This window comes from Microcebus murinus, chromosome 23 (assembly GCF_040939455.1).
Source record: "Microcebus murinus isolate Inina chromosome 23, M.murinus_Inina_mat1.0, whole genome shotgun sequence".
NCBI lineage: Eukaryota > Metazoa > Chordata > Mammalia > Primates > Cheirogaleidae > Microcebus > Microcebus murinus.
Window position 1 is genome coordinate 19,821,195 of NC_134126.1, and position 14,916 is coordinate 19,836,110.

Sequence of the window (14,916 nt, forward strand, 5' to 3'; positions counted from 1 at the left end):
TGCTTCTCACAAAGTGCCTTTTATTCGGGCCTTTTGATGGACTAGCACAAGGCCAGAAGAAGTTCTCTGTGTGGCACTTCCTTACTTCTGTGCTGAGAACCAGCACCTTCCTGAGTCCCTCCTAAGCTTTCTCCTGTGCCCCTTCCCTGAGTTTAGTTAACAATTCTGTGAATGATCAGTGCTCGCTCTCTGTTTGACACTCTGCTGAGCATCTTAAATACATGGCCTTACTTAATTTTAACAGCAGCCTCATAATGTATCAATTATTATTACCTATCCTCATTTCCTTCATGAGGAAAATAACTTCAAATTTACGAGTTGTCCCAGAGGCATGCAGAAAATGGTAGAATCAGGCAGAACTTGAGCTGAGTTTGACTCCAGTATGTTAGCTCACGATCAATATGTGATCCTGCCTCCTGCAGTTCACATACACTTACCATTACTTATTTCAAGAAGGAGTTTCCCAAGTTTTAAAGCCCTTTAATTTTAAAGGGCTCAGATATTTGTTGAATATATGAACCTAGAGGAAAACTCTGATACTAATGTCTCTTTTCTGACACATTTGATAGCATTCAAGAGTAGAAGCACTTAGAGACAGTATTAGGAAAGGTTATGCTTGCTTTTACCTGCTTAGGGTACAAGGAAAAAATCTCCAGAAGTCAAATTCCTATTTAAGAGTCAAGTGCTTTTGCCATATAGGGTATGATCCAAATGCCTCCATACTTGTCACATGGACTTGTTGTACCAGATTGTCACTGTCACTGCAAAATGTACACATTGAAACTTTTATTATTCAAAGACTTGCATTAGACTTAGTTAGCATTTATTTTTTTTTTCTTTTTACCAAGTGTATTTTAGTTAACAAGCCTTTAGTTTTTTTAGTTGTGTGTTTCAAGAGAGAGATAGGCAGACACATCAAGGTTGTTTAAAATTCATAGGTAGAGAAAGACTATGAAAAAAAAATGATGTTGGATACTGAGCACAGCAAATTTGGAGTTTATGGTTAGCTCAGATGACTCCACTTTTCTGTGGCAATGGTCACCTTTGAGCTCTTTTATGGGGACTTCTGTGACATGATCCATGTACTGTAGGAGCTTAAAAACTAAGATGAAGTGGCTACACACATCACGTAGGGTTTGCATTCTACACCGCAGGAGAAAGGTTGCCTTTTCCAAAAAGATCCCATCCCATCAAAGCTAAAAACATTGAATTTCTGCAGACCTTAGATAAGAGATATTTATATTCGCCATCATTTTTACCAGTGACTGTATTTTTATGGTACACTTGTCATTCCCTTTTAAATGTGTTTCAGAACACACTCTCATGATTATGCGTTACTTTTTTTTTTTCCTATCATGAACAATAGCATTATTTTGGGATTGTTAAAATGCATTGTGTACCACCTGACACCTGTTGCTTTGGTGACATGCTCTGTTTGGTTTCTGTGGAATTAAACTGGCCACAAACCATAGTGGCACAGAGACAAGTTGAGGGATTTCTTTTTGAGGTGTTGAGAGATTCCATTCTCTAAAAGCAACCCTATCCTGTTCCACAGCTGCCCTCGCTCCATAAGCCTGACAACAGCAAAAGACAATGCCAACAACCACCCTTATCCTATCACTCTCAGGCTCCTATGTCAGGCATCAAAATTTCCTTTCCGACCAACAACAACAACAACTACACAAAGCACTTATAAGATTTCCATCTTTTATTTCTTATCATAAACAGCATTCAATTACATGTACAAGATCAGAGTTAGGCAGCGTTGCATCATATTTAAGAGTGCGGACTTTGGATCCAGACTCGCCTGGGTTCAAATCCTGGCTGTAGCACTTGTTAGCTCTATGCTTCTGGGTATGTTGCCTTTTTCTCTCTCTGCCTTAAATCTCTAATCTGCAAAACAGGAGCTCATAGGAGAGTACCTGGTGTTCTTAGTGTTTGTTGTTATCGGGTTCTTAGGTATCGATACCTAAGTTTTCATAGGTAAGGACCATTGGACTGGAAGTGGGAATACCTCAGTTTTAGCCTCATTTCTCTGATTAACTAGCCCATCTTCTTATAAAGAGGGTCAAGTAATCATAGGGTCTAGTGATCATAGGTCACTGTGAGTCAGTACATATTCACCCCTCTGTGGTCTTCCACATCACATGAAGGGGCTGAAGCAACTGGAATTTAGGATCTCTTTGTATCAATTGTCCTGTAAATCTGCATTGCTTTATGAGAAATGATATGTTATCGGTAGATTGCCATCAGTTTTATTCTAGTTTTTTAATGAATAGTTTGTGGCTAAACACTAAAATGAGGGAGTCAAGAATAGAAATGCCAAATATTAAGTTGACAAATTAGTGTTTCCTGTGGGTGACTAACTTGACTAGATGCTCTATTGGACGTAGATTTTCAAAGGAATAAGTGCTGGCTGCCCTCAAGGAATATATGGTTGGGCCAGGTGTTGTGTGTTTGTAACCCCAGCTACTCGGGAGGCTGAGGGGGGAGAATTGCTTGAACCCAAGAGTTCGAGACCAGACTGGGCAACATAGCAAGACCCCATATAAGAAAAAAAAAAAAGAACACTGGAATAGACAGTTGGGACAAGAGGTAGGCAACTCAATAGACCTATAATAAAGTATCGTAAGTGCTAAGAGAAGAACTCACTGGAAAGATAAGTATGGGATGAGCTAGCAACATCCATAAGGAGCCCTAACTCAGTCTTGTGAGCCTTGGGAGAGTTTTACTAAAGAAATGATAAAAGCAGCACATGCAGAGGACCAGCAGGAAAGAGAATGCTGCTTCCTAGGAACCGTGGGTAATTAATTCCATGTGGGTGTCAGCCAAGGGGGTGACTTGAGATCAGGGTAGAAGTTGACCTGGGACTGTGCAAGAGGTAAGGCTGGGATAAGATTTTTGAAGAGATTTACAGATGTTTTACACCCAGTTATAATCAGATTATGCCCAGCGACAGGAACTTTATGAGCTCCAAGGTAGTGACAGGAAGTGTTCATGGGAAGATGTGGTTGAGGGCTCACAAATTCACTTCTTTGACAATTTGGTACTTTACAAAATAACTAAGCCTTCCTTTTCTTCTCAATATCTATAAAACATAGCTAAATACTCTCTCTGGAATTGTTGGAAAGACAAAATCCTCTTTCAACTTCCCCCTGAGTGAATGGCATATTCATTTTCACATCCTTGTGTAAATCTGAGGAAGGTTGTTTTTACAATATTCCCAAATCCCTGATTAAGGTTTTAGAATCAAGGTATGTAATGGGAATGGGATTGCAAAATGTTTCTCCTTCTTTTTTTTTTTTTTTTTATTTTAATTGGGTCTTGCTCTGTTGCCTGGGCTAGAGTGTAGTGGCATTGTTATAGCTCTGCAACCTCAAACTCCTGGGCTCAAGCGATTCTCCTGTCTCAGCCTCCCAAGTAGCTGGGTCTACGGGCACTCATCACCACACCCAGCTAATTTTTCTATTTTTTTTGTAGAGACAGGGTCTCGCTTTTGCTCAGACTGGTCTCGAACTCCTGGCCTCAAGCAAATCCTCACGCCTCGCCTATTTCTCCCCTTTTCTCCTTAGAAGGGGGACCAAGACTATACACATATAATTTTAATACTTTCATTTCATGTCCTTCTTACAGCGTTACAAAACAGATATGATTATTCCTCATACTTTAGCAACCTGAGGGTAATATGGCAACTGGTTCAAGTTCACACAGCTAATATAAATGGCAGAACTGGAATTTGAACATCTGCTATTTTCTTTGTCCCTCTTTTCTCCTCCCCTCCCCTCATTCCTCTTCAGATGTTTTTCTCTACCATATGCAAGGTAGTAGCTAAGGATGGACACATAATGGGCGTATAAGAATTTTTTCCCACGTTTTCTTAAAGATGAACATTCACAAAGCCTAGTGTTTAGTTAATAGTTGTAGAATTAAAGCGATAAAGGTATGGCAGTGCTTACAAATTTGGGGGAAACAAAGGTAAGATGTATCTTGTTTAAACTGGAAAAAACCCAAGGCCAAAAATGATTTTCCCCCATTTTACAGCATTTTTAAATGCTAACCATTTTTCATTCAATACAATGGGGAAATACAATATTATTGTTAGATACATCATATAGGGAGGCAGTCTCTGCTGGCACTAGCCACAGCCTCAGTGACTCCCTGACACAAGTCACTATAGGATGAAACTAGAGTGTGTGGTCTCCAGTCACTAGACATTGCTTAGGTTAACAAGACTGCTGGCTTGTGGGTTTCCTTCCAGTCTTTTTTTCCTTAAAGGCAAAGCAACCTCAATTCCCATTTGGGAACTAAGCCTGAGCTTCACCTTGAAAATGCAGCAGTTTTTGCCAATGTACTATTATGACTTTTATTTGCTATGTTTATGATTATTAGAATTTAATCCTATAAAACATTAAAGAATCACATAGGAAAAGACCTTTTCTATACCTGTTCCTTGACTCAATTTATAGGGGTTAGAAGGATGGTATAGAGAACATGAGACTTTGGCATTACCCCTACGTATGAAATTGCTTTGATAAGAGCCAGCTGTAACTATTAACCTGAGGGGACATTTCTCTCCTCCCACCTCAGTATGCCAGAACCTACACTTGGCAGGTGGTCTATGGTCCCATTAATAGTCTGACACTGCCATTCTTTGTTGTATTTTTGGGGATCCTCTTTTAGTGTCCAAGGCAGATTCTCAAAATAGTTTCAGTGATGGCAGATCTTTGACCTTTGAGGGTAGAGTTAAAATTTCAGTAATGGAAAAAATCATTTGGTATCATGTCATGATGAAGAGGGCAGTACACGTTTTGAGTGAAAATGAGGAATATTCCAACCCCTCCTCTCCTTTTATGGCTTGTAAAGTGACTCTGGTGGCAGTTCTAAAGGAAGCATCAAAAAGTGGGACAATCCTTGGGAACAGGTCTAGTGTCCATGCATAAATTATTTGAAGTCTAATTTTGGGTATATTCTTTGAAAAAAAAATAGCTCCCTTAACTTATACGTGCATTGATGTAATTATGATTTTTTAAAGTGACAGATATATAACAAAATTATTATTCCATAATATCAATCCCAGCAACAGATAGTATTATTTTCTTTTTCAGGTAGAAATAAACAGAGGGTAGCTAGAAACAAAGGAGCATTAAAAACAAGAAGGAAAAGAAAAGGAAAGAAAGGGAAGTTGTATCACTGTAAAAATGGAAAAACCTTTACTAGTACACAATAAAGAGAAGGTTTTCTTGATTTCTTTTTTTATGTTTTAGGGCATTTAAAACAAAAATACTACAGATTATTGCCTGCATGTTTTCAATGGTCTGTAATTGTGTACCAAGGCAAATCCCATTATTTTTAAATCACTTAATGTCGAAAAACAATTGGATAAACCCCACTCTGAGTGCCCCTTGGGTCATCTCAAGCCGTTTGGTTCTGTTAATAAAATTAAAACAATTGAGGGAAATATATAGATGCTTTCAAATTGCCTTTACAACTTTGATGTCTGTATATGTGAAAAAGGCGGCGACTCTTAGGAACTCCATAAATCTAAATGCATCATTACTGTGTGGGAGTGATTGTGAATCAGGAGTAAAGATTTGACATATATTTTTATTTTGAGATGCCATGCTAATTTACATCATTCAGCCCTTTCACTGCCAAACTGTAAAAGTCCATTAAGTGACTGAAAGGAATATACAAATTATCCACTGGCACTCCAGGCTGGAGTTTTACATACACCCTGTTATTCTATCCGCCAGCTAGCTGCAAGATTCTATTAAGCAGTAAGTGAGAAAATTATATTGCCTGCAAACTAATTGTACAAAAGACTCTGAAATAAGTCATCAGAGCCCAGGACTTTCTGAAAAGCTGCCAGGAGATATTATAAATTGCTCTATCATTCTTGTCAGCCTGGTTTTAAAAAACCCAGAGCTTCCACGTTGATTTGGTTCCCTTAGCCGCAGAGCGCCCTTCCCCAGCTATTGACAAAACCGGGAAAATTCCGCTCGTGTCATCAGTAGCTGCCCAGTTCAGTCCCTGGTGCCATCTAACAAATGCGTCCCAGAAAATAGCAAGCTGTAATCCAAGAAAACTCCGTGTCTGAAATGAGAATCCTATGCTGTGAACAATAACTTCTGCCTCCTCCGGAATGACTGTCCTGTGTTGTCATTCCAGGTGTCCACAGTTGCTATTGGAAATATTTTTCTCTAGTTTCCACTGTTAGTGAATTGAATGAAGGAAAACAAGTGCCCCATAGCGATCATATGGTCTACTGGGAGTAATGTCTTTGAACCATTACCAAAATAGATGTAACATTGTTACCTGGGTGCTTGGGGCAGCACATTTTTAGGATAAAATGCTTTCTTTGTTGAATGAAAAAGCACGAGAGGAGGTTTTTCAAGGGCATAATCTCTGTAGACTCTAAACGTGGATCAAAGACGTTGTTGTGTGGGTGATCATGGCCACCAACGATGAACCAGCTCAATGGGAGGGCATGGAAATTGGAGAGGTTTTCCTCCAGCAAGTTAAGTTATTTAGAATGTTGTTGATTTGTTTTCCAAGATGTAAACCAGAGTTGCTTAGTCAAATCAAAGGTTATCCTCCTCCGTATGTGGCAAGATGATAACTTTACTGAAACAGATCATTTTTGAAAGTAGACCTGATTCGTCGTAAACAATTTCTACACGCTTAAGCTGAAAAGATATCGTTTGTGAAAACGCTTAGGACCACTATGTTTTCCATCCATTCATAAGTGAAGTTTTTACAGAAATATTTTTGCATTTTCTATAGCTTTGAGAAGATTCGTTCACCCCCAATGTAGTCATTTATTTATTTTTCACAAAATAGTTCGAGCATTGGCGCCTGTGTGAAGAATTCGCTGACCTTCCTAAGCATAATCTCTGTTTGTGGGAGACCCTGTGTGGGCGTGTGCATGGTGGTGCTGCATTCTGAACCATTGCACCGCACGCTAGGCTGTGTTTGGTGTTTGTTTACAAGTCTTGTCTTCTCTATGACTGTGGACTTCTCCAGATCAGAAACCATCTCTCTCTATCCCAGACCAGCCGTGCTACAAAATTCCAGGCTCATTGATAAGCACTGAGGATTAAGCAAAAAATAAGGCAGAGCTCCTCCCTCAAAGAAATCATTCTAAGGCACTATTAGAACTTTCCCTGCCTTTACGTTTCTCTTTGTCATTGAAGAATTATGGAACGTAACGGTTAGAAAGGAAACCAGAGTACTTCCATGCACGTGATCTAAAAATCTCACGTGGCAATTGTTTTTTGGATAAATTTAAGAATCTTTATTCATAAAAGAGTCATTCAGAGATTTAGCTACTATTATTGAAACAGCCCTAAATACTTTCTCCAATGTGGCTACAATTCTGAGAGCACCTATTTTGTCATTAATAAGTATTATAATAAGATGAAATCATATAACTCTTTCAGCACCATCTATTTTCATATGTTATTTTTATTTTCTTATCCCATTCATATCAGGATGTACTTTTATTTCCTTTAAAGCCTCTTACAGATTTTTTTTTTTCTTTTCACACTTTACTCCCTGGAAGTTTTTGTATTCTTTTGTATTATCTCTCCCATTTCCCCACACATTTCTGCTTTTGTCAAAGCTACTTTTCAAGGTTTTGGAAAATTAACTAAATTTTCTTCTACCTTTTTGATTATTTGTGGAATGGTTTTCCTAGTATTCTTAATATTGCTTCTTAATGGGACATCCAGCTCACTTGATCATGTGACATTGCTACATTACAGCATCATGAATAATATTCATAATAATTCCTTGTGATAACAAGAAAATTGTTATAAGTACATTTTTATGCTTTTTGGTGCACTTTTTTTTTTTTTAATTGAGATAGAGTCTTGCTCTATCACCCTGCCTGAGTGTACTGGCATGATCATAGCTCACTGCAACCTCAAATTCCTGACCTCAATCGATCCTCCTGCCTCAGCCTCCCAGAGTGCTCCCAGGCATGAGCAATTGTGCTCTGCCACAATTTTTATACTGCATAAGAAACGGCCTTTGTCCTCCAGTATCTTACCATCTAATGGGTAGTATGCATGCAAAAAAAGTATAACAAAATATGGCCTGTCTGAGAGTACCTTGGAGAACCAAGGAATCATTTTCTGCAGTAGAATAGTCTGAAAAGTTTTCATGAGAGATTTGAATGGAATTGGAGTTGAACATGGGGCCTTGGAAATAATTTTAAGAGGAAAAGAGTGGCAAAGATAGACCATTCTCAGAGGAAAGTCTGAAGGACACTTCACAAAAATGAATAAATCAAATTGGCTGCGTCAGAAAGTTCATGTAAGGCAAGAATTGTGATATTGCTGGAAAAGTAGATGAGAATTAGATTGGGAGAAGACTTTGCTAGTCTAATATTTTATTTGGTTCAGGAGGGCATCACAATCCATTGATTATTTATTTATTTTTTTAAAATTAGGGTAGTGACAGGATCAAAGCAATCACAGGGAGAGGAATACGATCGTGGAATGCGGCATGGATTAAAGTAGCTCAGAGTGGAGGCAAAACATCCAGAGAGGAGCTAACTAACTAGTCCAAGTGTGGGCTCACTCATGCCCGCTGTACGCTTCTGTCAGAAGGAAGTTGAGATGAAGGATGGGGATACAGTTTTCAAAGAGGAAGTAGAACAAGTTTGAAAAGAAAGATGGTAACATGTATTTGTGGTGCTGGGTCATCCTGGTAGAAGTTTCTAGCATTGGGGTAAAGGGGTGGGTAAAGGTGTACTTATGCCTTAATATGGGAAAGTAAACAAATAATCACATTGACTTTTCAGGCACAAAAAAAGGGAAGAAAGGCTATTTGGCACACATTTTATTTTTTCTATCTGATCCTTCTAACCTTGGTCATTGTTCAGTCTTTCCTAATAGAGCAAAGATCTGGCTTTCTTTTTAAATAAGCATAGGGAGAACAGTATGGAGTGGAAGGATCTGGTAGTGGAATACTAATTAACCCTTAGAAAATTACTAGCAACACTCTTTTGATGAAAAATAAATTTTCTAGAAATGGTTAAAGAAACTCTGCAGTGAAGAGTGGTTCATCTGAAGTTCAGATTCTAAATCCTTTTATTCTCGGCCATGACCCAGCCAGTCTGGTTCCTTTCACTGATCCTTGATTTTCTCTGAGTATAGCATCAGTGATATCTCTTAGGAAGGTGATGGTATATGCTTCTGCTGGTATAATTAATATTACTTTTATTATTTAACCTCATGCTAAAAAGTAGTTGCTTTTATTATTATAAATGCCCTGAATTAGAATGCTAATTTAGTCAAACAATTCTGATAGGCTTATCTCAAGTTATAATGCACAGACTTATGTTTTCAAGTCATGCATACTTAACCAATTTTCAGTAGTTATAAGTGGTTAGGCATTACTTCCTGTTGAATTAGCAGTTGCTGAGTAGTTGAGTCTTTGTACAATCCTGCAATCCACTAATGTGATATTTAATGAGGAGACATCAGTCTGGAGAAAGGTAGTCAATATAAATCAGTGTTTACAAAGTGTGATTAACTCTGAAATATTTCATCAATGCTGTGGTCCCTGGCAGACTGTATGCTAATTACTAGAATCTGCACATGTTTCAGGGGACTTGGACGGACCTGAGTATTGCAAATACGGAGCAGCAAAATTGCAATTATGCTCGGACCGTCTCTGATGACAATTTATGCATTTGGTGTGATGACCTCCCCCCTTCCCAAGAGGGCAATAAACAGAATGCATTTTCATTAAGATACTAATGCACTTAATCACAAGGGGAAAGGGTTAGGAAGTAACGAAAGACCTTCAAGCACTATGTGACAGAGCTGATAGGGGAGAGAGGCTTTATTTTAAAGGCAGCTTCTTTACAAAGCAGTAGGGAGCCTCAGAGCACATTGCACACACTGCCATTGGCACTAATTGAAAAAGTTTCAAGTTTGGATCTTCTTCTCGTTACATACTTACATATTTTAAATATGTAATACTACCATAAATCATGCAAAGTCTAATATTAAATATATATAATTTTATAGTAGTTAATTCTTTTTTATAACATCATCATGGAGCTTGAGTGTTTGAAATTAATTATGTAAATAATATAACAAACACGACGGTGATGATGATGATGATGATGATGATGATGATGATAATGGCTGTCTTCATCATCATCAGCAGCAGCATTTCCTAAACATAGAACTGTGTTACAAGGTTTTGGTAAGTGTTGCCGCAACATCTGTGTAATTTCTGACCCTACCTTTCTAAGAGATCACCATAAAGTCCAAAATTAGCCTGCCGGTCATTTTTCACAGTGAGGTTTATGATGTTCAGAGTTAGAAAGACAATAGGCCCAACGTATGAAAGCATTAGCAACCCAAAGAAGTCCAGAATTGACAATTCAAGAATCCGGTTTTGGTGTTTGTGTTTTGATGAACATAATCTACTTTGAAATTTCTTTTGCAACCTAACATTCTGGAAAACTGTTACTTTGCATGAGTGGACCAAGCATGATGTTTTAAAGGCTAATTTTAAACTTAATCTTCTGAAGAGCTTCGCCATATGTCTCCTTGCTCAAGTGTGTGTTTAGTGATTACAGCAGATCAGTGATCACAGATACAGTGATCCAGCTTGATGACTTTTCTGACATTCCTCATGAATCTCCTGTTACTTTTGTTTTTTGGGGGGGGGGTGGCGGTAAGTATAAGCAGAGTTGACATTGCCTTTGGGATGCTAGTATTTCCTGAGTTTTGCAAAGCTGACTGCTTCTTTTCTTCCAACTCTGTGTTTTAGGCAATATAGAATATAGCTGCCCCGCCACGAACGAATGTGAAATCACAAAGCGTAGACGCAAATCCTGCCAAGCCTGCCGCTTCATGAAGTGTTTAAAAGTGGGCATGCTGAAAGAAGGTAAGGTGCTTTGCTAGGGTCCCTGTGCTTTAGGTTTGGTGTGGAGGGGAGTGGGGCCGGGGATGACACCTGTTTTGTTTTATTATTTATTTATCTTTAAAATACAGTCTCAGCACTTTATGAACGTCATCACTTGATTATTGCTTAATTCAATTTTGAGTTCTCCATATCAGCCTACCAATGGACCAAAATGTTCATTGGAGCCGCCTCTCACAGAATTTTTGTTACTGTGTAAGGACACCTTCATTGCAATGTAATTCACATACCATAAAATGCATCATTTTAAGTGTACAGTTCAGTGTTTTTCAGCATGCACACAAGGGTGGAACCATCACTCCTATCTAATTTTAGAACATTCTCATCACCCCCAAAAGAAACTTCATACCCATTAGCAGTCGCTGCCCACAACCCTCTCCTCCAACCCCTCGCAACCACTAATCTACTTTCTGTCTCTATAGATTGCCTATTGTGAATATTTTATATAAATCGAATCATATAAATACGTGCCCTTGTGTGCTTGCCTTCTCAGCATAATGTTTTTAAGGTCCATCCATGTTGTGGTGTCTATCAGTCCTTCATTCTTAGTGGCTGCCCTTTCAAAATTTTATTTTTATTTTAGTTCTTATTTTAAAATATTTAGGGGGCATACATGTTTTAGGTTACACGAATCGCTTTTGTAACGCTTAAGCCCTGGCTATAGGTGTGTCCATCACCCCAGATAGTGTTCATAGTAGACATTAGGTAGATTTTTGCCTCTCTTCTCCCCCTGGTTGATTTCCACTGAGTTTTACTTCCCTCTGTGCACGTGAATTATACCAGAATTACACAGAATTACACCAGAAAACAATAGGGTAACAGTAAGTACCCTGAATCTGATGGCACAATAACTTCTTCCTTACACCTGAACTTTCTGATACCTTGTGGCTAACTGCTTCACGTTGACAGGAAGGGACAAGACAGGACACATCTGATGTGCAGCTAAATCTATCAGGTATGCTTGACAGTTCTGGTCTTTTTATCTTTACAATTTGCAGGAGGTAAAGGATGAAGACAAACGAAGAGGCTACTATCATTGACTTTTTGTTTTTCTTCTCATTACTTGGTTCACAGGGAGTTTTAGTTTGGTGTGTTTTTTTTTAATTAATTTTTTAAAATTAAAGCACTCTTTATTCTTTTCCGACCTTATCTTTCAGACGTATTTTCTATTATAAAGAGTCTGCAATATGATATTAAAATTGCTTTCCATTTGCTTTCAGTAGGGGGATAACAACAACCATAAAATAATAACAATGAACGTGTGTTCTGTGCTAAACAAATTGCTTAAGCTCACCCAGTTAGTAACTGGTGGAGCCAGGGAACTGAACCCATCCACTCTAGGTGTCACTCAACTATTCCACACATGTCAAAAGTCCTAAAACATTTGTATATTTCAGCATTTCTAGTGAAACTAACATTTCAGCTTGGAGATATAGAAAAATTGTTCTTTCCTTTGGTTTTAGTTTTTTTAAACTAAGAAATGCATGTATCTCTGTACATGTGTGTTTTTGCAAATGTGCATTTTACATAGTATATTTAGATTTTTGTTTCCTTCTCAGAAAATACATCAGAGTTTAAAATAAATACTGTTTTATAAAGTAACAAAAAGGCGGTTATCAAAATTAGGTAGAAAATTAGATTAAATATTTAAATGTGTAGCATTTGTCACATCATAGAAATATGCTTTGCTCCTGAGGCTAGCCCTGTTAGTTTGTATATTTTGTTGTCACTGCTGCAGATATCCTATTTTTTAACTTCTAAGTCTAATTCGCCAAGAATGAGCCACGGTTTCAATGGGTGTGTGGCATTACCGGGTCTCATCATTTTTCCTCATTCTTTTTTTTTTTTTCTTTTTTTTTTTGAGACAGAGTCTCACTTGTTGCCCAGGCTAGAGTGAGTGCCGTGGCGTCAGCCTAGCTCACAGCAACCTCCAACTCCTGGGCTCAAGCGATCCTTCTGCCTCAGCCTCCCGAGTAGCTGGGACTACAGGCATGCGCCACCATGCCCGGCTAATTTTTTCTATATATATTAGTTGGCCAATTAATCTCTTTCTATTTATAGTAGAGACAGGGTCTCGCTCTTGCTCAGGCTGGTTTCGAACTCCTGACCTTGAGCAATCCGCCTGCCTCGGCCTCCCAGAGTGCTAGGATTACAGGCGTGAGCCACCGCGCCCGGCCTTTCCTCATTCGTATTCCAGGATTTTTGCTATGAACAAAATGTTACAAGAAGATGAGAGGATCAGATTATATTCAGATCCATGGAATTCATGCTGTATTTCTGTGTCTTTTACTTGTCCATTGGGAACAAAGAAGACCCTCTCAAATTCTTCTCCTAGTCTTTGCTCTTGAGAAGGAGCTATAAATAAAAAAGCATATAATAAAGCTTTATGAAAAGATGACCAAGATACATTGCCAAATAAAAATGTATATAAAAAGCAAGTTTTCGGCCAGGCACAGTGGCTATATATATATAGAAATTTTTTCTATATATATAGATTTTTTCTATATATATAGAAAAAATTTTTTCTATATATATAGAAAAAATTAGCCGGGCATGGTGGCGCATGCCTGTGGTCCCAGCTACTCGGGAGGCTGAGGCAGAAGGATTGCTTGAGCCCAGGAGTTTGAGGTTGCTGTGAGCTAGGCTGATGCCACGGCACTCACTCTAGCCTGGGCAACAAAGCAAGACTCTGTCTCAAAAAAAAAAAAAAAAAAAAAAAGCAAGTTTTCTAGCAGTATGAGTCAATTTATATACATATATATGTATATAAATTGAATATACATTAATAGTGTGGGTGTACATATATGCACACACAGAGATGGAAAGAAGAAAGAATGGTAGAAAGTAGATACACACTGATGATACATGCATGGAGAAGTGGAAGAAAGGATACCTAAAGATTGGTGACAGTGTCACACTGGTGAATAAAGATGAGGATGGGGTACTTTTTACCATACAGCCTTTGGCACTGTTAGGATTTTTCATAGTTAACCTGTTTTACATTTATAATCCATTGACTAAATATTTATTAAAGTCCTCCCATGGGCCGGGCACTGTTCTAGGCTCTGATGCTACAACAATGATAAATAAAGATATGATTGTTCCTGCTAGAGAAAACATATATGATGTTGCCAAAAGAATAATTTTGCTTAGCGGAAAACATATAAATAAAAACCCAACAACCACCACCCCAACCCACAAGACAAAAAGATTTCTTCTAGTTAAGGTTGATGGTGGTAGCTTACTTTTAAGAGGTGGAATACTTTTTCTTAGTCATTGCCTTAAACTCTATAGCAGAGTAACAAACAAAACATATTTCAGAGTGTAATGATAAGGGGTTGACAGTCAATTTGAGGGCTTAATTATATTTAATATTGCCACTTAATTGGGCTGTACAGACTCAAACTCAACTTATGCTCTCATTTAAAAAGGCTCAATAAAGAGTGGTTTTAAACCTGGAAAATTGAGGAATCGTTATTTTCAAAAAGCAAATCAATTTTTAAAAAATATTCTAATGAACACTTTGTATTGTCCTATATTAAGATTTTATTTTCAAAACTAAAGAACATGGAGATACAACAATAATTTTTTCATTAGTTTGATTTTTATTACTACTATAATTTGTTCAACTGTTTGCCCTTCCAGGTTTAAGGAGGAAGAAGAAAAACTTTTTTCCCTTGAATAATTTTTCCCATTGTGGTTTCTACCAAGAGCAGTCCTGAAGGGTGTAAGAGTGAATGAAGAGGTGTGAACTGTGTTTAATTAAACATTGTTGGTGATAGCAAGTGGGAAGGTGCTTATCTATAATTCACACTTCTTCAGTTGCTGTTATCAAGCCTTTAGAGGATCTGTTTTCAAGGGAATTGCCTCTGTTGCTGATATACTCAAATAATAATTTATTTTCCTTTACTTCCTAATGCCCACTTTGATGGCAAAATATCAGTTCTCTAAAGCACCATTCCCCCAAAA

The 14,916-nt window shown here is 38.0% G+C and overlaps 1 protein-coding gene across 9 annotated transcripts in view; it reads left to right on the top strand.

Annotated features, from left to right (window-relative positions):
• Positions 1-14,916, top strand: part of ESRRG (estrogen related receptor gamma) — a 594,335-nt gene that overhangs the window by 433,434 nt on the left and 145,985 nt on the right. For all 9 annotated transcript variants that reach the window (XM_012745582.3, XM_012745576.3, XM_075997052.1 and 6 more), the window contains one exon: positions 10,795-10,911. In XM_012745582.3, the coding sequence (XP_012601036.1) occupies positions 10,795-10,911 (117 nt within the window). The remainder of the gene's footprint in view (positions 1-10,794; positions 10,912-14,916) is intronic.